Raw genomic sequence first — 26,878 nt, forward strand, 5'->3', positions numbered from 1 at the left:
ACCGGAGGAGGAGTGTCCTCCTGCACCAGTTGTGGTCGACGAGGGCACACGTCCGACCGGTGCTGGAGGAACTCGTCTAGGAGTCGGGAGGACAGGCGGAACACTGCTCGATCACCCCAGGTGAGTAAGCACCAAACTCATTCAGAGCTTCCTGTCGGTCATGTGTTTGTATTGATTTCTTTCCCTGGGTTTTCCCCCTCTCTACAGCATAAGGCGCTAGTCGATTCAGGCGCAGCTGGGAATTTTATGGATCGTGGGCTTGCGTTAAAGCTAGGGATTCCCCTGGTGTCGTTAGATCGACCTTTCCCCGTGCACTCCTTAGATAGCCGACCATTAGGGTCAGGAGTAATTAGGGAGGCTACGGTGCTGCTGGACATGGTAACGCAGGGTGATCATAAGGAGCAGATTAGCCTGTTCCTTATAGATTCACCTGCGTTTCCAGTGGTGTTGGGGGTTCCCTGGTTAGCTCAACACAACCCGGTGATTTTCTGGCGACAGGGGGCTCTTAAGGGGTGGTCAGAGGAGTGTTCAGGTAGGTGTATAGGAGTTGCCGTTGGTGCGACTACGGTGGAGAGTCCAGACCAAGTTTCCACCGTGCACATTCCCTCTGAATATGCCGATTTGGCTATCGCCTTCAGTAAAGGGAAGGCGACCCAATTACCACCTCATCGTCGAGAGGACTGCGCGATAAACCTTCTGGAAAACGCTGCACTTCCTAGGAGTCACGTGTATCCATTGTCTCAGGAGGAGACAGTTACGATGGAAACATATGTTTCCGAATCGCTGGGACAGGGGTACATTCAGCCCTCCATATCACCCGTCTCCTCAAGCTTCTTTTTTGTGAAGAAGAAGGATGGAGGTCTGCGTCCGTGTATTGATTGAGGTCTAAATTCCATTACAGTGGGGTTTAGTTACCCACTACCTCTCATCGCTACGGCAATGGAATAATTTCACGGGGCGCGATTCTTCACAAAACTGGACATGCGGAGCGTGTATAATCTGGTACGTATCCGGGGAGGAGATGAGTGCAAAACCGCATTTAGTACTACTTCTGGTCATTATGAGTACTGCGTCATGCCATACGGGTTGAAGAATGCTCCAGCCGTTTTCCAATTCTTCGTAGATGAGATTCTCCGAGACCTGCTCGGGCAGGGAGTGGTAGTGTACATTGATGACATCTTGATCTATTCTGCCACACGCGCGGAGCATGTGTCTCTGGTGCGTAAGGTACTTGGGCGACTACTGGAGCATGACCTGTACTGCAAGGCGGAGAAATGTGAGTTTTTCAAACAGTCCGTTTCCTTCCTGGGGTATCGTATTTCCACCTCCGGGGTGGTGATGGAGGATGATCGCGTTACAGCCGTGCGTAATTGGCCGACTCCGACCACGGTGAAAGAAGTGCAGCTGTTTTTAGGGTTTGCCAATTACTACCGGAGGTTTATCCGGGGTTTTGGTCAGGTGGCTGCTCCCATCACCTCACTGCTGAAGGGAGGACCGGTGCGCTTGTGCTGGTCAGCAGAGGCGGGCAGAGCTTTCAGTCGTCTGAAGGAGCTGTTCACCAATGCGCCGGTGTTGGCGCATCCGGACCCCTCTTTAGCGTTCATAGTGGAGGTGGATGCGTCCGAGGCTGGGGTTGGAACCGTGCTGTCCCAACGCTCGGGCGTGCCATCCAAACTCCGCCCGTGTGCTTTCTTTTCGAGCAAGCTCAGCCCAGTGGAGCGAAACTATGATGTGGGGGACCGAGAGTTGTTAGCTGTAGTCAAGGCTCTGAAGGTGTGGAGACATTGGCTTGAGGGGGCTAAATACCCCTTTCTCATCTGGACTGACCATCGTAATCTCGAGTACATCCGGGCAGCTAAGAGACTAAATCCAGGTCAGGCTAGATGGGCCATGTTTTTTACTAGGTTCCAGTTTACCCTCCCATATCGGCCAGGCTCCCAAAACACCAAAGCTGACGCACTGTCTCGCCTCTATGATACCGAGGAACGGTCAGTAGAGCCAACTCCCATCATTCCACCGTCATGTCTCGTGGCACCGGTGGTATGGGAGGTAGATGCTGAGATAGAGAGGGCCTCACGGTCAGAGCCGGCTCCTCCTAACTGTCCAGTAGGGACTAAGTACGTGCCGAGGGTGGTCCGGGACAAGCTGATTAGGTGGGCTCATACTCTTCCCTCCTCGGGTCATCCTGGTATCAAGAGGACAGTGCAGAGTCTGAGAGGGAGATACTGGTGGCCCACACTGGCTAAAGACTTGAGATTTTATGTCTCCTCCTGCTCAGTGTGTGCTCGGAGCAAGGCTCCTCGGCACCTACCGAGAGGGAAATTTACAACCCCTCCCCGTTCCACAACGGCCGTGGACACATTTATCAGTGGATTTTCTTACCGACCTTCCCCCGTCCCAGGGAAGTACTACGATCCTGGTCGTTGTGGATCGGTTTTCTAAGTCCTGTCGTCTTATTCCATTGCCCGGTCTTCCTACGGCCCTGCAGACTGCTGAGGCTTTGTTTACCCATGTCTTCCGGCACTATGGGGTGCCTGAGGACATCGTCTCTGATCGGGGTCCCCAATTCACGTCCAGAGTGTGGAGGGCGTTTATGGAGAGACTGGGGTCTCGGTTAGCTTAACCTCAGGTTTTCACCCCGAGAGTAATGGGCAGGTGGAGCGCGTTAACCAGGATGTGGGCAGGTTTCTGCGGTCCTATTGTCGGGACCGGCCTGGTGAGTGGGCAAGGTATGTTCCATGGGCCGAACTAGCCCAGAACTCCTTACGCTACTCCTCTACTAACTTGTCTCCTTTTGAGTGTGTGTTAGGCTACCAGCCGGTCCTGGCTCCATGGCATCAGAGTCAGACCGAGGCTCCTGCGGTGGAGGAATGGGTACAGCGCTCCAAGGACACCTGGAAAGCCGTTCAGGACTCATTACGGTTAGCGGGAGAACGGCAGAAGAGGAGCGCTGACCAGCACCGCAGTGAGACCCCCGTGTTTGCACCGGGGGACAGGGTCTGTCTCTCGACCCGAAACCTGCCCCTCCGCCAGCCCTGGGGCCGCAGTGTGTGGGGCCGTTCAAAGTCCTGAGGAGAATAAACGAGGTGTGTTATAGGTTACAACTTCCTAGGTATTACCGTATTAACCCCTCGTTTCATGTGTCTCTCCTCAGGCCGGTGGTGGCTGGTCCCCTGCAAGAAGGTGAGGTGTCTGAGGTCCCTCCGCCCCCTCTGGACATCGATGGGCCCCCGGCGTATACAGTTCGAGGCATTCTGGATTCTAGACGCCGGGTGGGGGGCCTACAGTACCTCGTGGACTGGGAGGGGTACGGCCCGGAGGAGAGATGCTGGGTTCCGGTGAGGGACATTTTGGACCCTTCTCTCCTGATAGAATTCCACCGCCTCCACCCGGATGGTACTGTCACGACTTCCGCCGAGGTTGGCTCTCCTGCCCGTTCAGGCGGTGCTCGGCGGTCGTCGTCACCGTCCTACTAGCCACTACCGATCCCTTTTCGTGTATCTTTTGGTTTTGTCTGATTGTTTTCACCTGTGTGTTGTTTAGTTAATTAGTGTCTGTATATAATGTAGGTTATCCCGCCCTTGTTTTGTGCGGGATTGTTTATTTTGTCATTCGTTTTGTCTGTCGGTGTTTTTGTGTTTATTTATTCTCCGGTTAGTCTGTTATCCTATTTTGGATAATTTCACCCTGTTTGTATTTGGGTTGACCGTGTTTATTTTGTTCACCGGAGAATGAACTTATTATCGCTATTTGCTCTCTGCTCCTGATTCCACCCACCTTGATTAGACGTGACATTTATTTGCTAATTATGGTGGAAAATAAGTATTTGGTCAATAATAAAAGTTTATCTCAATAATTTGTTATATACCCTTTGTTGGCAATGACAGAGGTCAAACGTTTTCTGTAAGTCTTCACAAGGTTTTCACACATTGTTGCTGGTATTTTGGCCCATTCCTCCATGCAGATCTCCTCTAGAGCAGTGATGTTTTGGGGCTGTTGCTGGGCAACACAGACTTTCAACTCCCTCCAAAGATTTTCTATGGGGTTGAGATCTGGAGACTGGCTAGGCCACTCCAGGACCTTGAAATGCTTTTTACGAAGCCACTCCTTCGTTGCCCGGGCGGTGTGTTTGGGATCATTGTCATGCTGAAAGACCCAGCCACGTTTCATCTTCAATGCCCTTGCTGAGGGAAGGAGGTTTTCACTCAACCTCACGATACATGGCCCCATTCATTCTTTCCTTTACACGGATCAGTTGTCCTGGTCCCTTTGCAGAAAAACAGCCCCAAAGCATGATGTTTCCACCCCCATGCTTCACAGTAGGTATGGTGTTCTTTGGATGCAACTCAGCATTCTTTGTCCTTAAAACACGACGAGTTGAGTTTTTACCAAAAAGTTATATTTTGGTTTCATCTGAACATATGACATTCTCCCAATCTTCTTCTGGATCAACCAAATGCTCTCTAGCAAGCTTCAGACGGGCCTGGACATGTACTGGCTTAAGCAGGGGGACACGTCTAGCACTGCAGGATTTGAGTCCCTGGCGGCGTAGTGTGTTACTGATGGTAGGCTTTGTTACTTTGGTCCCAGCTCTCTGCAGGTCATTCACTTGGTCCCCCTGTGTGGTTCTGGGATTTTTGATCACCGTTCTTGTGATCATTTTGACCCCCTCGGGGTGAGATCTTGTGTGGAGCCCCAGATCGAGGGAGATTATCAGTGGTCTTGTATGTCTTCCATTTCCTAATAATTGCTCCCACAGTTGATTTCTTCAAACCAAGCTGCTTACCTATTGCAGATTCAGTCCTCCCAGCCTGGTGCAGGTCTACAATTGTGTTTCTGGTGTCCTTTGACAGCTCTTTGGTCTTGGCCATAGTGGAGTTTGGAGTGTGACTGTTTGAGGTTGTGGACAGGTATCTTTTATACTGATAACAAGTTCAAACAGGTGCCATTAATACAGGTAATGAGTGGAGGACAGAGGAGCCTCTTAAAGAAGTTACAGGTCTGTGAGAGCCAGAAATCTTGCTTGTTTGTAGGTGACCAAATACTTATTTTCCACCATAATTTGAAAATAAATTAATTAAAAATCCTACAATGTGATTATCTGGATTTTATTTCTGATTTTGTTTGTCATTGTTGAAGTGTACTTATAATGAAAATTACAGGCCTCTCTCATCTTTTTAAGTGGGAGAACTTGCACAATTTGCCCCACTGTAAATATATATACATTTTTTTTTATTATCTCAAAATCGAATTAAGTAGTACCTTACTGTGATTGTTTTCAATTAAAATGGTGTGAGTGGTCTGAGTTGGGAGGGGAAAACTGAAAACGATCTGTTTTTGGCACAAAGATTTGGAACTCTCTTTTTTATTGATGTATTAACAAATGTGTGTTGGTACCAGGCAGGCCAAACTCCACTCCACCAAAACAGGCTGACATTTCAGTCGGTCCTTTCAAACAGCTCTTACACTGAAATGGAATTATCATAATTGTATGTTTTCACAATATTATTCCAACCACATAGTGTGGAAATATATATATAAAAATAATGTTTTTGACTGCACTGGGCCTTTAAAGGAAATGTTTCCGAATAACTTCCTTTATTACCTTTGTTTGATCCTCAGGAGGATGCTGAATATGCAGCTGAATGTGACCTCCTGACTGGGGATCCCAGCCATCAATTAACCTGGACCAAAGGAAGAGTCCGGGGTGGGTGTGTGAGAGGAAGGCCTCTCCACAACATGTAACTGGAAATCAATGAGATCCAACGCATTCCGTTCAAGGAGGATATCAGATTTTCCTTGAATTTGAAAGAAAAGTTGTAAAAGATTGTCCAGCTATAAAATGTCCTGCTTTGGGGAGTTACATGGCTTCAATCGACCCTGCAGTGCAGGGTAACTGCTTGTCAGTGTACGCTAGATGGCGCTATATGTATTCATAAAGATTCAATAAAGTCTGCAAACGAGGCAAATATACTGTTGACAAGAAAACATGAATAAAACATGCCTGCACACATGTTTTCTCTACATGCAGAAGAAGTCCTATGGAGAAAACGTTAAGCTTGCCGGGCTTCTCATCACCATTCAAATGATGGCTGAAGCACCACAAAATGTGGCAGAGACATCTGAGTTTTACATCCCAACACGTCTCATTGAAAACTAATAAACATGTTTATTTTAATCCAAACCCAGATGCTTTGAGTCTATGCAGAAATATAACTGTAATGTTGAGACATTGAGTCAAATGAGTTTATCCGTAACAAACTTTGTCATTATCACTTTATGATTGGTATTGAGAAAGGCCTCAGAGCTGAAACGTCAACATCAGTTATATTATATATATTGTATATCCCCTCGTCTTGTTTTTCCTATTGGATAACTTCGTCCATAATAGGCCTACGTTCTGTGTTCACAAGAAAAACATTTGTATTTCACTCGGTTCAATTTTAAAGTGACCAGACATGTCAAAGTCCTGTGTTTATGATTAATAGGTCATCTCCTCACTGTTTATATCTGATGCTTAATCACATTTCAATTTCCACTCAGATAAAGTACTATTATCCTGTAGGTTTGGGAATAAATCAAAATCGAATCATATCTCATTTTATTTGTCACGTGTGCCGAATACAACAGGTGTAGACTTTACTGTGAAATGCTTACTTATGAGCCCCTTTTCCCCAGCAATGCAGAGTTAAAAGGTAAAACAATTAGCGAATCATAAATAGACTAAAGCTGTGTATATGTGCGTCCCAACCCTTACACGGTCCTTACCAACCAGTGTGTATGTTGTGAGGATTCAGAAGTCTCTGATGGCATGAAGTTGCATACAGTAGGAAGGATTGTGACTGTCTGTGTTCAGGAAGACGAGCATAATAAACCTTTACAGCCAACCAGCACCCCTCTGTCCCCCAGGCATATCCTTATTTCAGCCGGCTCACTGATGGCTTATTACAGTCTAGACTGGCTGGTTTGTTTGTTGACACGTTGATCAACTTTAGTGGCTCTAATGAATTCAATCTGAATAACATTGCCATTGATCTAGGAAACAGACACGACACACAATAAAGTTTGTTCTTTCTATTTCATTCCTCCGTTTTTCCAAGAAACAAAGTGACATTGTTTACACCACAGGCAAGACTCATCAGCATTATTCTGTTTTGAACAGAACTCTTTTCCATAACATTTTCATGAACCCCATGGCCATATCCCTCCCCTGAAGCCTACTCCCTTATACACAGAATACTGTACATACCCATAGATCCTGCCCCTTCTCCTCTTTACAATACATTATACATCATTGTCAGTCATTGTAATATTAATAGCATTGAAATAAGTATACAGCTCTCTCCTTGGTAATAGGAATTATTACCATGATTGTACATATCATACCCTTTTCCCACAACTATTGGCATGTATTTTGATATGATGAGGGGTCTCAGTATATATATATATATACATATATATATATGTCTCATTTCTACATCACTTTGTATGGCGTTATGCTGAACACACTACAGCCACAGAGAACACATCTCTGCAGTTCACCACACAAAGAATATTCAGACTTGACAGAATTCTGTTTATTCTAGAATGAAAAGCGCCTTTATACAGCTGTTGTATCATGTGAGAGTTAATATAGAAAATAATAAGGCATTAAAAGACACCACTAAAAAAAATGAGAGGTAAAACGATACCCAGTAAAATACAAAGTTCTTGATTGGACTTTTCCATAGCTACGGTGGTTAAGTGAAGCAACATGTGGGGAAGTTAAGGTGTGATCCTGAAACCTTCTCAGACAGCCCTGGGGAAGTTATGGTGTGATCCTGAACCCTTCTCAGACAGCCCTGGGGAAGTTAAGGTGTGATCCTGAACCCTTCTCAGACAGCCCTGGGGAAGTTAAGGTGTGATCCTGAACCCTTCTCAGACAGCCCTGGGGAAGTTAAGGTGTGATCCTGAACCCTTCTCAGACATCCCTGGGGAAGTTAAGGTGTGATCCTGAACCTTTCTTAGACAGCCCTGGGGAAGTTAAGGTGTGATCCTGAACCCTTCTCAGACAGCCCTGGGGAAGTTAAGGTGTGATCCTGAACCCTTCTCAGACAGCCCTGGGGAAGTTAAGGTGTGATCCTGAACCCTTCTCAGACAGCCCTGGGGAAGTTAAGGTGTGATCCTGAACCTTTCTTAGACAGCCCTGGGGAAGTTATGGTGTGATCCTGAACCCTTCTCAGACAGCCCTGGGGAAGTTAAGGTGTGATCCTGAACCCTTCTTAGACAGCCCTGGGGAAGTTAAGGTGTGATCCTGAACCCTTCTCAGACAGCCCTGGGGAAGTTAAGGTGTGATCCTGAACCCTTCTCAGACAGCCCTGGGGAAGTTAAGGTGTGATCCTGAACCCTTCTCAGACAGCCCTGGGGAAGTTATGGTGTGATCCTGAACCCTTCTCAGACAGCCCTGGGGAAGTTATGGTGTGATCCTGAACCCTTCTCAGACAGCCCTGGGGAAGTTAAGGTGTGATCCTGAACCCTTCTCAGACAGCCCTGGGGAAGTTATGGTGTGATCCTGAACCCTTCTCAGACAGCCCTGGGGAAGTTATGGTGTGATCCTGAACCCTTCTCAGACAGCCCTGGGGAAGTTATGGTGTGATCCCGAACCCTTCTCAGACAGCCCTGGGGAAGTTATGGTGTGATCCTGAACCCTTCTCAGACAGCCCTGGGGAAGTTAAGGTGTGATCCTGAACCCTTCTCAGACAGCCCTGGGGAAGTTAAGGTGTGATCCTGAACCCTTCTCAGACAGCCCTGGGGAAGTTAAGGTGTGATCCTGAACCCTTCTCAGACAGCCCTGGGGAAGTTATGGTGTGATCCTGAACCCTTCTCAGACAGCCCTGGGGAAGTTAAGGTGTGATCCTGAACCCTTCTCAGACAGCCCTGGGGAAGTTATGGTGTGATCCTGAACCCTTCTCAGACAGCCCTGGGGAAGTTAAGGTGTGATCCTGAACCCTTCTCAGACAGCCCTGGGGAAGTTATGGTGTGATCCTGAACCCTTCTCAGACAGCCCTGGGGAAGTTATGGTGTGATCCTGAACCCTTCTCAGACAGCCCTGGGGAAGTTAAGGTGTGATCCTGAACCCTTCTCAGACAGCCCTGGGGAAGTTAAGGTGTGATCCTGAACCCTTCTCAGACAGCCCTGGGGAAGTTATGGTGTGATCCTGAACCCTTCTCAGACAGCCCTGGGGAAGTTATGGTGTGATCCTGAACCCTTCTCAGACAGCCCTGGGGAAGTTATGGTGTGATCCTGAACCCTTCTCAGACAGCCCTGGGGAAGTTAAGGTGTGATCCTGAACCCTTCTCAGACAGCCCTGGGGAAGTTAAGGTGTGATCCTGAACCCTTCTCAGACAGCCCTGGGGAAGTTATGGTGTGATCCTGAACCCTTCTCAGACAGCCCTGGGGAAGTTATGGTGTGATCCTGAACCCTTCTCAGACAGCCCTGGGGAAGTTATGGTGTGATCCTGAACCCTTCTCAGACAGCCCTGGGGAAGTTAAGGTGTGATCCTGAACCCTTCTCAGACAGCCCTGGGGAAGTTAAGGTGTGATCCTGAACCCTTCTCAGACAGCCCTGGGGGGCTTCAGACCAACTGTCACGTCTGTTCAGAGTCTTTAGACATGATTATGAGGTAAGAGAAACTCACTAATGAAAATCCCCAATTAAGAAGAATAATTTTAAGGGAAGAAGAAAGAAAGGCATATGATAAAAGTCCCATTAAGCAATGCCATTAGCCTGTATGTTGAAACGAACTTAAGAGCAACAACAGCATAAGTCTACCATAGTGAAGTATGAGTAATCCATTGGTCTATGTAACACAGGATTTTGGCACAAAATTTCTCTGCATTAAAGCGCAAGACTCTGGCAGTAATGGGTGGGCTATGTTCAAATCACTAAAGTGATTTCATAAAACTGTGCCACCACATCAAAAATACCAATAGTTTTTCTGCAAGAGAATCTGACTGGTACAGGAGGGGTAGGGAAATATAAGGGAATGGGAACCTAGTGAGAATGAGTGAGGGTAACCGGTAGAATGTGAGGACACCAAAAAACACAAGCAGCCAGGCACTTGAGTGTCTTTTGGGATACACAGACAATGTACCCTGGTGCCTGGTCTGTTGGTACTATCGTGCCAGCTCCTATGGTCATTTGGAGTTGGAATGAAAGCACAAACAGATCTGGGAACAGGTTACATGGGTCGTGTGTGTGATATGATTGTAATTGTCTGTGGTTATATAGAGGGGGAAACTTAAAGCAGCATTTAGCAGGTGCTACAAATAGGTTTCCCTGTTTCAGTAAAAAAAAAAAAGCTGAGGGATGGGGCTGGAGAAAGATGACCACTCTCAAATTCAGACAGAGCTATGGATGCAAGGACTAATACATGATAACAAAATGATTGTATTAACCATGTTTGGTTTACTTACATTTATTTTGCTTACAAATGTTGGAGTAAATCAAGCTTATATTTGGGGTTCTGATGAGATACAACAGAGGAACGAAGCTCATGAGGCAATTCTAAGTTAAATTCTTTAAGAATCAGCGGGCACATATCCTCAATTTATAAGTCCAAAAATGGATGTAGCAACAGCAGATTGCCCCTTTAACAAGCAAGTGATTAAGGGATGAATATTATTATGAAATAAATTAAAGTTACCCTGTTGGTAATTGACAGGCTGTGGGAAGCCATCATGTGGTCTGGAAATATCATAATTAATTGATATCCATCTCCACTCTAATCATGCTCTTGCACACACACATGCCATACAGGAATCTTTAATCACATTGATAAGACATCCAATCCCCTTCTCAGCCTGTTTGTGTAATAATGTTCTGGCAAACACAAGTATCTCAGCAGTAAATGTGACTACTATCAACCTCATCTACTCAGCTGGACCACATGTAGGACTATTAAAGTGTGTGTGTGTGTGTGTGTGTGTGTGTGTGTGTGTGTGTGTGTGTGTGTGTGTGTGTGTGTGTGTGTGTGTGTGTGTGTGTGTGTGTGTGTGTGTGTGTGTGTGTGTGTGTGTGTGTGTGTGTGTGTGTGTGTGTGTGTGTGTGTGTGTGTGTGTGTGTGTGTGTGTATCTTTATGCAGCATTGGTTGTTGGCTGAGATCCAGCTGGTAGGGTTCAGGCAGGAAAGTGAGGGAACGAGAGCCTTCATTGTGACTGAAGCATGAGGCATAGCATAAAGTAAAAATAGGCTATTCTTTAAGTACTTTCACAAACACAGTAAGGCAGTTTGATTATTCTTACTATTTTCAACATACAGTATTCACAATATTCTTAACAAAATTATATTCAAGACCAACATATTTGCCCTTCTAACAGACTTGTTCAACATTCCCTGTGTAAAAATGGCTACACTCAAAAAATTAGGCACTTTTTAAAAAGTATAATATATATATTTCTATATTTTTGTAGCTTTCATCAACATATGTATACTATATTGTTTTCTGTATGCACCTTTATACTATTTCACATTTTTATAACAATTTCCATGAAGTTTATGTTTAGGAAAAATAAACAAAATATCATTAGATCCTTGTTGTTGGTTGGAGTTGCTGTAATCACTCTTGATTGGCTCGATTTTTCTACCTCAAATAACCATGTCGTGTTGGTTATAACCAGCAGTTTTTTTTCGCACACATTAGTATTGGATAGCAACAACTGGATAGGATGACAAATAGTTAATGATGATTTGATGGGTATATCTTCACCTCTGTTACTTCTTTTCCAGTGAGAAACATCCTGTTGGCCACCAACCCCACCATGGTTAGAAGGAGGAGTGTTGGACAGTACTGCTCAATCCCAGGAGTAATGTCCACATGAAGATGTATCATTAACATTCTGAAAGAAAGGAAGAATAAATATAGGTGTTAACAAACATCATAACAGTACCATCAAGGAGAGGTCTAGGATCTAGGATTTACAATCACCTCAGAAGCCTAATGGGAAAATGGTTGAGATGCCCGAAAAAAGGAGATCTCTTTCTTTGTCTCTATCTGTCTCACACGCGCACGTAACTGTAATGTAAATCAATAGATTTTGTTTTTTGTTTTCCTCGCTGTCTGTACACAGGTCATTAACAATGCCACTGGGAAACTCATTTTCAGTCTGTTTGAGAGTGAGCTAGACTGAATCCCCCCTCTCCCTCTCCCTTCCCCCCCACTCATTTCATTATGTGACATGTTTGAAAGCTGCATCAAATAATTATATTTTTGTCTTGTTTTCAGCATTACAAAAGCATGGCTTTTGAAAGCCAAAATAACATTACATCTCAGAGTGTTTCACTTAAACAATGCCGTTTTAATTGACACACAAACAACAGGAAATTCAGGGAGAAAAGAGAACATTCATAGTACCATTGTGATTGATGACCTCACATGGAAGTGTTTGAGTGGAAGGTGTTGCATCTTAGATGCTGGGTTCTTCACTGATGACTCCAACACTTCACTAATTGTAAAATAACGGAATATGTTTATTTCACATTCACACAGTTAACACAGCTAGCCATCACTCTTTGCTGCTTCAGCCCTACTAATAACCCTACTGCCTTCCCAGGTGACACCCTCCCTTGCCTCTCATTAGCCAATCACAATCTTTGGAGGGCAGTAAACCCAATTACTATTAGTTAATTAAAACCATAACCCTTTTTGGAATTATTATGATTGGTTATTCTGAATAATAAGGTTTCCAATACACCACAGATGGTTGTGAGCAGCACTAGAGAGTAGAACAGAAGGATATCAGGGTTCTGCTTGGGAACAACCAGCTTGGGGACAAAGAGTGGATCCAATGACGGCAAAGGGGAGTAAACACTCAGCCCAATCACAAAACAAGGGGCGCTTTGCATTCTTGGTCATTGCTTCAGTCGTGGCAACAACAACACAACACATTCCACTCCTGCTACACTAAATATGAGCCAACAAAAAACAGAGGACTCCTTATAATGTGGCCAAATCAAATTATTATTAAGTACATTTTTTTTTGTCAAGTCTGAAGAAACAGTTTTCAAAGAGGTTTATAAGCATGGCATTGGGCCTCCACCACCATGAGTAGCCTACGGTCCCCCACTACTCTTCTACATCACAGGAAGAACATACAAAAGACCTGATGACTCAACCTCAGGTTGGAGTGGTTCTGTTCTGTTCTGATCTGATCAACAGCCCCATCTGCCTCCTCCACTGCTACTGTTACATTACTGCTTGTATAGTGACCTTAGTCAGTGCTGGAACTCTCAACACAAGCACTGTTGTAAAGAGCTGGAACAAGGCCTTCTTCATCCTCCGTACCTCCCTTCTCAAGAGTTCTCAGCTCTATTCTCTCGCTCATATTTCATCTGTTAACAAAAAATCTGCATTCTGTTCCCATAAAAACTCAATATTTCAACATCCACAACTAACTAAAAAGCATTCATCCCTCACTATTTACACTCACAGGCCAGTTTATTGGTACACCACCTGGTTCACGAAAATGGATGTCTCCTATAGGACAGTGAGTCACGTGGCCGTGGCTTGCTATATAAAGCAGGCAGACAGGCATTGAAGCATTCAGTTACTGTTTGATTGAATGTTAAAATAGGCAAAAGGAGTGACCTAAGTGACTTTGAGTGTGGTATGATCGTCGGTCCAGTTTCTCAGAAACGGCCACCCTGCTGCGCTTTTCACGCAAGACAGTGTCTAAGGTTTACAGAGAATGGTGCAACAAACAAAAAACATCCAGTCTGCGGCAGTGCTGTGGGCGAAAACAGCTCGTTCGTGAGAGGTCGAAGGAGAATGGCAAGAATCGTGCATAACAGACGGGTAACAAACAGACAACTAACAGCACAGTACAACAGTGGTGTGCAGAACGGCATTTTGGAATGCACAACTCGTTGATCCTTCAGTTGTACAACTGACTAGATGGACATGTGATCACCAAAACTGGACAATTGAGGAGTGGAAAAACATTGCCTGGAACATGACAGCGAGTTTAGTGTACTTAAGCAGCCTGCACAGTCACTAGACCTCAACGCAATAGAGCATCTTTGGGATCGAAGGAACGGAAGCATCGAAGGAACGGGCTGTTCACAGCATAAATGTACCACCATCTATTCCATTTTTTTGTAAACATTCTTTTGTGTACTTTGTAGCCCTTTTGTGATATCCAATTGGTATTTTTACAGTCTTGTCCCATCGCTGCAACTCCCCTACGGACTCGAGCGAGGCGAAGATCAGGAGTCATGAGTCCTCCAAAACATGACTCTGTTAGAATGGACCAACATCACTGTGGAATATTTCTGACACTTTGTAGAATTCCCCGAAGAATTCAGGATGTTCTGGAGGCAAGGGGGGTCTGACCAGGTTCTAGATGGGTGTACCTAATAAACTGTATACCTTCAACCAGAGTGGACAGATGACAATGTTAATCCATAAACCTCTCTCATCTCTTGCATCATCCTCCATTGCAATGCAGTTTTGTTCCCTTTGATAAACATAAATTCTCCAGTCATTGGATCATATAAATACACTCTGGCTTCCATTTCTATATAACACACACACACACACACACACACACACACACACACACACACACACACACACACACACACACACACACACACACACACACACACACACACACACACACACAAACACGCAACACAAAACATCCTACAGCGTTAGCCATGTGAAAGTCTAAAGCCAACAAGCCACCCACACATCAACACAAACACCTGGCCACAATCCTGACCCCTCCACCTCCACCCATCAGAAATGGCTCATTACCAGTAGACAAATCAATTGGCTTCACTCTCTGAACGCCCACTTGTGATTACGAAAGACTCTCTATAGACAACCCTGAGCCTGGCAGGCAGCTATACAAATCTCAGCCTGGAAGGCAGCTCAACACTTCTCACAGACGGGAAGCCAGTGTACACATCAGACATGGCTGAACGCTTTAGGGCAAAAACAAAGATCCATAAATCAAGTGTATCTGGCTGGGTGAGGAACTGAACATTGCACTAAGAGGAGTAACCACTTTATGCTTGGTGATTGTTGTTACCACACAAGAGCTGACTGGGCTGTTCAATCACACACTGAAGGATAAGCACCTTGGGGTTAAGGAAATGGTTTCACAACAAGGAGGAAATTACAAAGAGAGAATATGCTCAGTGGAACTGGGCAATGGGGAGGAGAGGAGAAGAGAGGGGGAGCAGAGTGAAAACAACAACACTTTCATTGGCATCACTAAGGAAACAAAAGGAATAAGGCTTCCTTTGACGTAAAGCAAAATCAAAGAACCCAAAATATCTGGCTCCTTTCTCGAGGCTCAGTAACACACTGTGTACATGCTGCTGACACAGGGCTCATGAGTAATCCTTTGACATACACTGACAGCAAACAATCTCTACTACAGGTGACGAAGACCACTGACACTGGTCAGGGCATGGTTAGATGTACAGCCTGCTGACCACCAGACATGTCATAGTTTATTGTTCAACTTCAGTCATCCGATTGAAGAATGCTAAAGGATGACGTCATGTAACCTAACCTGTATTCCACTTCAGTTCTTTATACACGGCTTACGGTGCATCACCCAAAGGCTCTCCTTGACGTGAGAAGTGTTCATTACTTACACCAGCGGTAAACACTGTAGAAGATGGTGTCCTTACAACAGTAACACAAGCTTTTATAAAGGCAATCCTCATGAAAAACAGCTAAGAGGGTAAGGGTTACAACAAAACATTAACTCTTAAACTCTTTTGTGTGCGTTTGTCCAGAAGTAAGAATTCCTTCATTGGATTTGGTTAGAATGAATGGGGAGGTAAACCTGGTGTGTATTTCTCCCCCTCCCCAATCTAATCCCTGTGTAATCCAGGGGTGGTGGGGCCAGGGTTAGCCTTTATCAAGTTTTTATAAACTAAAACATTCCTAGTTTACAAATGACAACCTCTGCTAAATCATAGTTGAGTGCCACACAGATCTTATTGTAACCCCTGTACAATGAAAGCCCCTATTTATCCAGCCTTCAATGGGCTACACTTTAGCTTTCATGACCCAGCATAATCAGTTGTCTAGACCAGGTATTCCCAAACTGGGGAATGAGTACCCTCAGGGGTACAGGCAATACCGTTGGGGGAACGCCAAAATAAAATGTGATTCACATAAAAAAATATATCTATAAATACATATATATATATATATATATATATATATATATATATATATATATATACTGTATATATATACTTTTTGGACACTTTTTGGACACTTTTTGGACACTATAGTGAAAATGGTTAACTTTGTTAAAGCAAGACCCCTGAATTCTAGTGTATTTTCTGCGCTATGCAATGATATGGGAAGAAACCATGTAACGCTTTTACAACATACAGAAGTGCGCTGGTTATCAAGGGGCAAAGTATTGACACGTTTTGTAAATTGAGAGACGAGCTTAAAGTTTTCTTTACTGACCATAATTTTCACATGTCTGACCACTTGCATGATGACGAGTTTCTCACATGACTGACCAATCTGGGTGATGTTTTTTCTCGCCTGTATGATCTGAATCTATGATTACAGGGACTCTCCGCAACTATATTCAGTGTGCGGGACAAAATTGAGGCTATGATTAAGAAGTTGGAGATCTTCTCTGTCTGCATTAACAAGGACAACACACAGGTCATTCCATCACTGTATGATTTGTTTTTGTGCAAATTAACTCAAGCTTACGAACAATGTCAAATGTGATATAGAGAAGCACCTGAGTGAGTTGGGTTCGTAATTACGCAGGTACTTTCCCAAAACGGATGACACAAACAACTGGATTCGTTATTCCTTTCATGCCCTGCCTCCAGTCCACTTACCGAAATCTGAACAAGACAGCCTCATCGAAATTGCAACAAGCAGTTCTGTGAAAAATTGAACTTAATCAGAAGTCACTGCCAGATTTCTGGATTGGGCTGCGCTCAGAGTATCCTGCCTTGGCAAATTGCGCTGTTAAGACACTGATGCCCTTTACAACCACGCACCTATGTGAGAGTGGATTCTCGGCCCTCACTAGCATGAAAACTAAATACAGGCAGACTGTGTGTGGGAAATTATTTACAGTAAGACTGAGATTCTCTCCAATACAACCCAACATTGCGGAGTTATGTGCATCCTTTCAAGCATACCCTTCTCATTAACCAATGGTGAGTTATTCACAATTTTCGATTGACAAATAAGGTTTTATATGTAAGATGGCTAAAATAAAGAGCAAAATTATTGATTATTATTATGTTAATATTTGCTCCCTGGTCCAATAGGAGCTCTTTGTCATTTCCCACGAGCCGGGTTGTGACAAAAACGCACACTCATTCTTATCTTTAATAAATGTATTGTATATTGTGTGTGTAGAAGGCTTACAATGATGTCAAAAAATAACATTTGTGAATGCGCTGACCCTGGTACTAGAGGGGGTATGCAGCCGGAGGATAAGTGTTTGAAGGGGTACGGGATTATAAAAAGTTTGGGAACCACTGGTCTCGACAACCTCTCAGAGATGGACAAAAAGGTGACAGGGTTTGTTTGAGGTCGTTTGAGAAGGAGTGTTGGTGTTACAGTTGAAGTCGGAAGTTTACATACACCTTAGCCAAACAAGTTTATACTCAGTTTTCACAATTCCTGACATTTAATCCTAGTAAAAATTCCCTGTTTTAGATCAGTTAGGATCACCACTTTATTTAAAGATTGTGAGATGTCAGAATAATAGTAGAGAGAATTATTTATTTCAGCTGTTATTTCTTTCATCAAATTCCCAGTGGGTCAGAAGTTTACATACACTCAATTAGTATTGGGTAGCATTGCCTTAAAATGGTTTAACTTGGGTCAAATGTTTTGGGTAGCCTTCCACAAGCTTCCCACAACAAATTCGGTGAATTTTGGCCCATTCCTCCTGTCAAAGCTGGTGTAACTGAGTCAGGTTTGTAGGCCTCCATGCTCACACATGCTTTTTCAGTTCTGCCCACAAGTTTTCTATAGGATTGAGGTCAGGGCCTTGTGATGGCCACTCCAATACCTTGACTTTGTTGTCCTTAAGCCATTTTGCCACAACTTTGGAAGTATGCTTCCATTTGGAAGACCCATTTGAGACCAAGCTTCAACTTCCTGACTGATGTCTTGAGATGTTGCTTCAATATATCCACATAATTTTCCTGCCTCATGATGCCCTCTATTTTGTGAAGTGTACCAGTCCCTCCTGCAGCAAAGCACCCTCAAACATGATGCAGCCACCCACTTGCTTCACGGTTGGGATGGTGTTCTTCGGCTTGCAAGCCTCCCCCTTTTATCTCCAAACATAACGATGGTCATTATGGCCAAACAGTTTTATTTTTGTTTCAGCAGACCAGAGTACATTTCTCCAAAAAGTATGATCTTTGTCCCCATGTGCAGTTGCAAACTGTAGTTTGTCTTTTTTAAAGCGTTTTGGAGCAGTGGCTTCTTCCTTGCTGAGCGGCCTTTCAAATTATGTCGATATAGATATATTTTTACTGTGGATATAGATACTTTTGTACCTGTTCCTCCAGCATCTTCACAAGGTCCTTTGCTGTTGTTCTGGGATTGATTTGCACTTTTCGAGCCAAAGTACGTTAATCTCTAGGAGACAGAACGCATCTCCTTCCTGAGCAGTATGACGGCTGTGTGGTCCCATGGTGTTTGTACTTGGTAACTATTGTTTGTACAGATGAACGTGGTACCTTCAGGAATTTGGAAATTGTTCCCAAGGATGAACCAGACTTGTGGAGGTCTACAATTTTTTTTGTGAGGTCTTGGCTGATTTCTTTTGATTTTCCCATGATGTCAAGCAAAGTGGCAGTGAGTTTGAAGGTAGGCCTTGAAATACATCCACAGGTACACCTCCAATTGACTCGAATGATGTCAATTAGCCTATCCGAAGCTTCTAAAGCCATGACATCATTTTCTGGAATTTGCCAAGCTGTTTAAAGGCACAGTCAACTTAGTGTATGTAAACGTCTGACCCACTGGAATTGTAATACAGTGAATGACAAGTGAAATAGTCTGTCTCTAAACAATTGTTGGAAAAATGACTTGTGTCACACACAAAGTAGATGTCCTAACCGACTTGCCAAAACTATAGTTTGTTAACAACAAATTTGTGGAGTGGTTGAAAAGTGTACATGCTTCCCTATGTGTAAATACCCTTGCAAACTCTGATGGTGAAATAAGATGTATTTTTCAACTCAAGCAGTCATTTTAGGAGGCCAGCCAACACTGAAGCAATTGTGTGCCAGAAATGTATTCCATCACACAGAATAACAACGATTTCTACTACTGCTAACATACCCATTTCTGTGTGCATTTGGTGAAAACAGATAGAGTACATTTACCTTTTACATCTTTCCTGCTGCTCTGATGATGTGCTCTCAACTCCTCTGATTTGCAGAAATCAATACTGGCATAGCCAGGGTTGTTCCCCAAACCAGTCATGCCTCCCCCAACTACCCCACTGTGGACGGATGTGAAGATGTTGTGGGGGACGGTGGCTCCCCCCTCCAGTCCAGTCTGAGAGCTGTCCTTAATGGCCAGGTCCAGATCAATATAGTTAAGGCCTTGTTCAGCAGACCCAGAGGATGAAGCCTGGGCTGCGGGTGCAGCAGGAATGGCACATTGAGACATAGCTGCCTGTGCATTCTCCCACGGTGAACCCCCCTCCAGCCCTCCGTGCCAATGAGGCGATGCTGCCTGGGCAATCTCCAAGAACAAGGAGCCTGAGGAGGATAGGTGGAAGGGGAGAGAGGGAGGAGTCATGATGAAGGTCTCAGAGCGGTGGCGTCTCCGTCCCAGTTGGTCACCCCTGTCAACCCTGTCTCTGGCCAGCCTGCTACTTTGCTTCTGGGCAGGAGATGAATAGGATTTTTCTGAGGGAAAGACCAAGCCTGTTTCCTGCTCCATTGATGATCTTTGGGCAGCGTGCATGGCAGGCGCTGCAGGGTTAGGCCCTGAACCCATGCTGAAGGCCATCTCTGTGTAGTCTGTATATGATGTGGGTAAGTCTGTTGGCACTGCCGCCCTATGCCCACCTACATTGCCCTCTGCTGCCCTAGGAGAGGGCCTACTACGGGCCAAAACTCGGGGCTTCGGGGCGATGGCTGGGGGCAGGCTGAAAGGTGATTTAACAGGGCTCCGGGGGGATGGGCAAGGGGAGTTCCCCATCCCCAAGTCCATGTTGACGTACTCAGCAGAGGCAGCGGAGGTGGCCAGAGGTACAGAGAAGCTGCGGGGGAGGTTGGTGGAGCCACTGTGGCAGAGGGCTGGACGGTCCAGGGGCCTCTGGGTTCCATGGGTCACTGACAGTGCATGCTCTGGCCCCCACTGGTCTCTTCTCCTGCACCCCATGTCACCACCCCTGAACACTATGCTGACATAATCCCCAGGGCTCTGAGGCACTGTGGGAAGGAGATTCTCCTTAACCCTTGGCAAAGTGTTAGCTTTAGACATGTCCACCGACACACTGAGGGGACGAGGCTTCATCTGCTGTCCCCCTGGGCCATGCGATGCACATTTTTGCTGGTAGGATCCGTCCTTTAAGCGTGCTCCCCCATTCCTGAACCCGCCGTTCCTGAACCCTGTCCCTGTTCTTGTTAGTCGTAGCCCTCCCCCTGTTGCCACTGATTTGGGCCTATCATCCAGGCTCTCACTGCTAGCTGAGCTGGAAGAGAAGGAGGAAGAGGAGAGGGAGAGTTGACAGCCTCCTGCAGGGCCAACTGTGGCTGTGTCCCTCTTGCTGTAGCCCACTTGTCCACCCCGATTTCCAGGACCGTCATGGTCGTGATGACCCCCCTCCTTTCTTTTCCCTTGATCTAAGTCATCTTCGAAGCGTGTAGAGAGTGTGTGTTTGTAGGATCGTGGCAGAGAGAAGTAGGAATAGACCATCTTGGGTTGTAACTGGTTCTGTTCAGGTTGGGAGGGGGGTGTGCTGCAAGCTGAGCGGATGCTGATAGGAGACATGTTCATGTAGTCACTGCCAGCTCGGCTCTCCATGCTGCCCCTGCTCCCCCACATGGCCATTCCATGCAAGTCTGGGGAGCAGCTGCTATTGGGGGACATGACCATGTAGCCCTCTGAGACAGGCAGGCAGATGTGCTGGGGGGGAGACACACTATTGTTGGGAGTCATGGCCATGTACTCATCATCAGCCCCAGGTTTGGCACCGACGTCAGACATGGCCACAGATAGAGAGAGGGAAACAGGAGAAGCTGTCACTCCGGGTAACATGGCCATGTAGCCACTGTCCACTGGTGCCCCTCCTCCTCCTCCCACCTCTCCTCGGACCCCATCAGCCCTCGCCCGGGTCTCCCCAACCACGACTGCCACTGCCGAGCCCCCTGCTGCCGAGCCCCCTGATCCACGTTGTGACACAAAGGCATCCCTGCTAATACTCTGCGACATGACAGTGTACTCTTCGTCCTCATCCTCCTCCTCCTTCCTACGAGGGGCCAGGCGTTCGTGGGCAGCCAGGGGCAGGGAGGCCCTCTTGCTAAGGAGTCTGCGCTCTGCCTCACACTCCCTGCTGGAGGAGCGCCGCAGCATCCTGCGGCCCTGAGGACGCTGATGGGACCCAGGGAGGCTCTCTCTCTGGCCCATCACTATGTAGCTGGAAGAGCTCTCTCCATGAGCATGGTGTCCCATCACCCCATGGGACCCTCCTGGCAGACTGGGGACAAGCAGGGAGTGCTCTCCAGGGCTGGAGCCATACTCGTCTGAGGAGCCATAGTCACTAGGGGAGCCCGACACAGAGACTCTTTGAGGGACACGGGTGTAAGAGCAAATGGCTACATTTCCCATTGCCCCTCCAACTAGTCCACACTCTGAGCCATGACCAGAGCTGGAGGAGAGGCTTGGGGCTGGGGAGGGGGCTGGGTTGGGGGTGTAGCGGGCCAGGCTGAGAGTGATCTTAGCTGGGGTTGGAGCTCTGGTGGGCTTAGGTCTCAGGGTGGGTGTAGTGGAACAGGATCCATTCAGGCTGGGACTGGAACTTGCCCATGCCCCCCTGGGTCCACCTCCACCCTCCTCCATCCTTCCCCCGATACTGGCTGTACGCGCCCTGGGGAATCCGTTACGTGGTGTGGGTGAAGTGCTGGTGCAGCTGGCCCCACCTGCTCCAGGGGTCTCGGTCCGGGATCGTCTGCCGAAGCCCACCTGGCTGGGGGGTAGGTTGGGGTGGTGGCGGCGGGTGGGGACACTGATGGGGTTGGAGGTGGTGCCACCTCCAGCTGTAGCTCCCACAGACTGGGATTTACTGCGCTGGCGGAACTCCTCGCTCAGAGCCTTCATGGCCTCCAGCAGGGTCTCATGCATGTTCTGGGCCACCACCGAGTCCTCCACCTGCATCCAGAACTCCCCAGGCCCCGTCATGGCCGAGCGGCCCACTTCGATGAAGAAGAAGTTCTCAGAGTGGCCGCAGCGACGCACATTCATCAGCTGTAGGACCACGGTGGCCATGTCAGAGTTGAGCTTGACGAAGTTGACCGTCTTGTCGGTCAGGCACAGCCGGTAGATGCCCACTAGGTTTCTGGCCTGGCCAAGCCCTTTAGGCCACACCTTGACCTGCCACACCTCCTTAAAAGCTGGGCCTGGAGGAGAGGGGAGTCCACACTCCCCACCACTGCCACAATTCTCTGGGCTTTTACCTGCAGAGAATCACAACAAAGACACATATCAATACACAGCAAGACAAAAAACTATGCAAAGAGATATACAGTGTAGAGACAGAGAGAGAGACACACAGAGAGACAGAACATTACGACGGTTGACAGACAGGAGACCAAAATATTGTATCCAATATTCCTATAGTATCAAGGTCAGAAGGAACGTCAGTTGCAGCACACAGCACATTTAGGTATGCCGCACCTTAACTGGCTTAAAAATCACTGTCCATGTGAGAGACACATTACTAGCCCCATTATTCACGCAGGAAGGTGTTGTTGCATGAACACATTCATAAAACACTATTTTTGAAGACAGTACCATATAACAAAAACCCTGCATGATGTTTAAGAGCATGTGGTGGAGTGACATTTAATATTGTGTGAATAAGGCATATTTTTCAAAACCATTTCTTTAACATTATTGGGTTGGTGCAATAAAGACTGTTTCTAGTCATGAAAATTATCAATCTTTATAACCTACAAGGTGTCAATACTCTAATTACAATGTTATTACTGACCATCAACATTGTAACTCCAGATATGTTCCATCTAGCAACATTCATGCTCCACTCAAGAAACAAACATATGTGTTCGTGTAGACTTGTTCTTTATAGTGTATCTTAAATTGGGTTGTTCAACGAAATGAGTGCCTTTTGCGTTTTTAATTGACGCCCTGTTACAGTCAACCCTGTTGATTTGTTTGGCACTTAATAAGCACTTAATATAGTCCTTTTTTAAATTTAACCTCTTGAGATGGAAAACACGTTTGAACATGTGCTCCTTGACGATGTTAAAATTAGGTGAAATCAAACAATTTTGGGACCAAGTTACACTACTTAAAAGGTACCCAATTAGTGGAACGACCCAATTGCATATGCCTATATAAATAGAACATACAAGATCTACGCCCTTACAATAAAGACAAACGTAATGTTGAGGAAATGATGTGCCACATTATTACAATCATTATTATATATATTTTTTAATCATATACTACTGAAACGATAGCAGTGGGAGTTAGTGTCACAGCATAACAACCTACTTTAAACACGACGGAAACTAATAGAAACCCGTTTCCAAATGAAAACACGGAGATGCTGCGGCTCTCCCCCATGCCAGCCAACGCCATAGCACAGAAATGTAGGTTATGCGCACGACGTGCAGAGTTATGTGTAGAAAAATAAAAACATACCGCGGACGACTCGGCTGCATCCTCTGCAGGAGCCTAGACTACGCGCTATGAATGATGGCGTCCTGCAGCCTATTTGGTCGCAAATAAGAATACAACAATTCCATATACTGGTTCATGCACGTTTGCAATAATGTTGTAGGGTAACATGCAGGAAAATGTAAATTATGAAAAACATTATTATTATGGTTATTATACTGCTGAGACAGAGCGCGTGCAGCAGTGGTCCACCACCCCATTTGAACTGCTATGCACCTGCTCATATCTTGATTTATAATAGCAATATTCTGTATTCAATGTACTATATATATACACACACACTACAAAGAGCATCACACGTGTGATGGGCTATAAAGGATACATTAACATGATGTCGCGTTACAGATGTAAATGTCAAATGGATGTCAATCCAGAATGGCTAGACCAACATTGGCCCATGAAGACTAAACGCGCAAGGGGAAAATGGAGCATGTATAGTAAACCCTTGTACTATGGCTTACATTTCCACTGAAGGTCCAGCATGGCCTGGTACCATTCATTCTGGACCTCCTCACTGTCTGCTGCAATGGCAAAGCTCTCCCCGCGGGTATACATCACTATCATGTGCTTGTTCTTGGAATCCGCCCGCTTGTTGATGTTGAAGCAAGTCTCCAGATCCAGCGCTTTTTTCGGGACAGGTGACTTGCTTTGGAATTTCTTCTCATTCTCATAATATTCTAGACGGGCAGGGCCCTGTTCCGTGGCTTCTCTCAAAACGAAGAATCGCCGGTGCATAGATTTCTGCTTGCGGAGATACCCGCTTTTCCGAACGTCCTCGTAGCTCTGCTGCTGCTGTAGCAGCTCCGCAGCCTCGTTCTCCATTACTAGGCAGGTCTCTTGTTTTGCTTGCTTAAAATCACCCCCACTAAAACGAGCAGGTTATTAATTTATTATAGCCACGTTACTATTTTCTTTCTCATCGTTTCCATATAGTAAAGCATCCAACGCGCGTGCGTTCAGAAAAAGCGAGCTAATTTGAACATGTGTTATTTCTATAAATCAACCTTTTCCCACGTCTGCGAGCACACACAGACTGGCACATGCGGCGAGTGACGCCTGCACTGGTCCTTATAGCCAGCCTATGCTGCTTGCTGGATGGAGTATTATGCCCACTCCTACTCCGTCTGTTTACTGTAGCCTGGCCTACTACTACTCTGCATTGACTGTCACATTGATGCTCCTCTATGCATGTTCATCTGCTGCACACTTCTATTGAAACGTCAGTCAAATGACTGCCTGGGTCTTGAGATTGATAGTGGAGCAAAACTGAAAGGACATTGCGTTCAGTTAAGGTTAATTATCATAAAATACAGGATCTCGGGTTCTTGTTTACTGTAGGCCTACTAAAAAAAACGGAAATATTGTCTATTTTATTTAGGCTATCACAAGCCAGTGATCGCATGTTTTACCATCGATGGACTGATCAATAAATATCCAAGTTAGCCAATTAGGCTAAGTCATGTTCTATTTAGCCGTTATATGTACTTACAGAAATAAACCCCTTAACTAGTCAAAAGGAGAAAATAAGACCAGACATCTACACGGATTATATGTTTGTGAGTCATATCATTCAATTTCCATACCGATTTTTTTTATTTATTATTCAATGCGGTATCCCTTCTGACCATTTACAGATTTATTCAATCATGTTTTCATCAGAGCGTTTGCGACACCTGTTGGTCACTCCCTGTATGGGTTTTATGGGTTTTGCACATTCTGTGGGCTACATCAAGCAGCCTGCACGGTAGTCAGCACTGAAAGCAAAAAGGTCGATGCTGATTCAGCACCCACGGCCGTGAACAGCGCCACGTCAGTTTTTCAACGTCATAGATGTTAACAGCGCTGCGGTCAACGCTTCAGCACCATGAGGATGAACAGCGCTGCGGTCAACGCTTCAGCACCATGAGGATGAACAGCGCTGCGGTCAGCTCTTCAGCACCACGCCCGTGGACAGGGTGGTTTTCACACCCTGTCCACCCAGGTCCAACAGGCTAAGGGCCTCTTTACACTACATAACCCCCCTCTGAGTGGTACAGTGTAAAGACAATGGCTCTCCCACACCACATGTCCCTGCAATAACTTAGTTCTTAATAAATGTCAGTGTTTCCCTTTAATTATTTTTTTATATACATAATTTGAATTGCTATGCTTGTTTTGTTTGTCTATCAATGGAGGCTTCTTAGAGGAGCAAGGGGAGGACCATCCTCTGTGAATTTCATAAAAATAAAAACAATGAAACATTAAAACAATTCTCCTTTTTAGATAGAACTATACTAAATATATTCACATCACTAAATAATTTATTAAAACACAGTTTTGCAATGAAGGTTTACAGTAGCCTGAGCAGCACTCTGTAGGGTAGCACCATGGTGTAGCCGGAAGACAGCTAGCTTCTGTCCTCCACTGGGTACATTGACTTCAACACAACACCTAGGAGGCTCATGGGTCTTACCCTCTTCCATAGACTTACTTTTTCCCCCACAGAAGGCAGAGTGTCTATGGCTTTTCGCTACTCCCTTGTTCTTGATTGATGAATAAGATCACTAATTACTAAATAACTCCCCTCACCTAGTTGCCTACTAGGTCTTCATTGAAAGGTAAAAACAAAAACCAGACACTACTTGGCCATTAATGGAATGAGTTTGACACCCCTGTAGGCTTTTTGACCGCTTGCTCTGAACAGCTCTAAATGATCTGTGTCATTGTGTGGCTGCAGGTGAGAGGCCTGTTGACTCTTTGGAATTCCATTCCCCTTTCGCCTTAAGAATTGCTCAATTATAGGAATTAAAATTAATATCATAGGAAATTCTGCTCTCATCTTTGTAATCACTAAAATACAGTGGTGTAAAGTACTTAAGTAAACATATTTCGGGGGTATCTGTACTTCACTTTACTATTTACATTTTTGACAACTTTTACTTCACTACATTCC

The 26,878-nt window shown here is 45.5% G+C and overlaps 1 protein-coding gene across 7 annotated transcripts; it reads right to left on the minus strand.

Moving 5' to 3' along the window:
• Nucleotides 1-7,986: 7,986 nt before the first annotated feature.
• On the minus strand, nucleotides 7,987-24,978 carry LOC118391224 (insulin receptor substrate 1-B-like). Of its 7 annotated transcripts, none has more exons than XM_052457942.1 (4): nucleotides 24,408-24,978; nucleotides 19,398-22,700; nucleotides 9,504-11,878; nucleotides 7,987-8,170 (listed from the first exon to the last, which is right to left on the minus strand). In XM_052457942.1, exons 1-3 carry the CDS (start codon nucleotides 24,766-24,768, stop codon nucleotides 11,871-11,873), a joined length of 3,672 nt encoding a protein of 1,223 aa, XP_052313902.1. In that variant the 5' UTR covers nucleotides 24,769-24,978; the 3' UTR covers nucleotides 7,987-8,170; nucleotides 9,504-11,870. The 7 variants fall into 7 exon arrangements, 3 of the variants coding, with proteins under 3 accessions (XP_052313902.1, XP_052313901.1, XP_052313900.1); XM_052457941.1 differs by having other exon boundaries at nucleotides 9,461-11,878; XM_052457940.1 differs by having other exon boundaries at nucleotides 9,418-11,878.
• Between the last annotated feature and the right edge of the window lie 1,900 nt (nucleotides 24,979-26,878).

The sequence above is a fragment of the Oncorhynchus keta genome, chromosome 12 (genome assembly GCF_023373465.1).
Source record: "Oncorhynchus keta strain PuntledgeMale-10-30-2019 chromosome 12, Oket_V2, whole genome shotgun sequence".
Taxonomy (NCBI): Eukaryota; Metazoa; Chordata; class Actinopteri; order Salmoniformes; family Salmonidae; genus Oncorhynchus; species Oncorhynchus keta.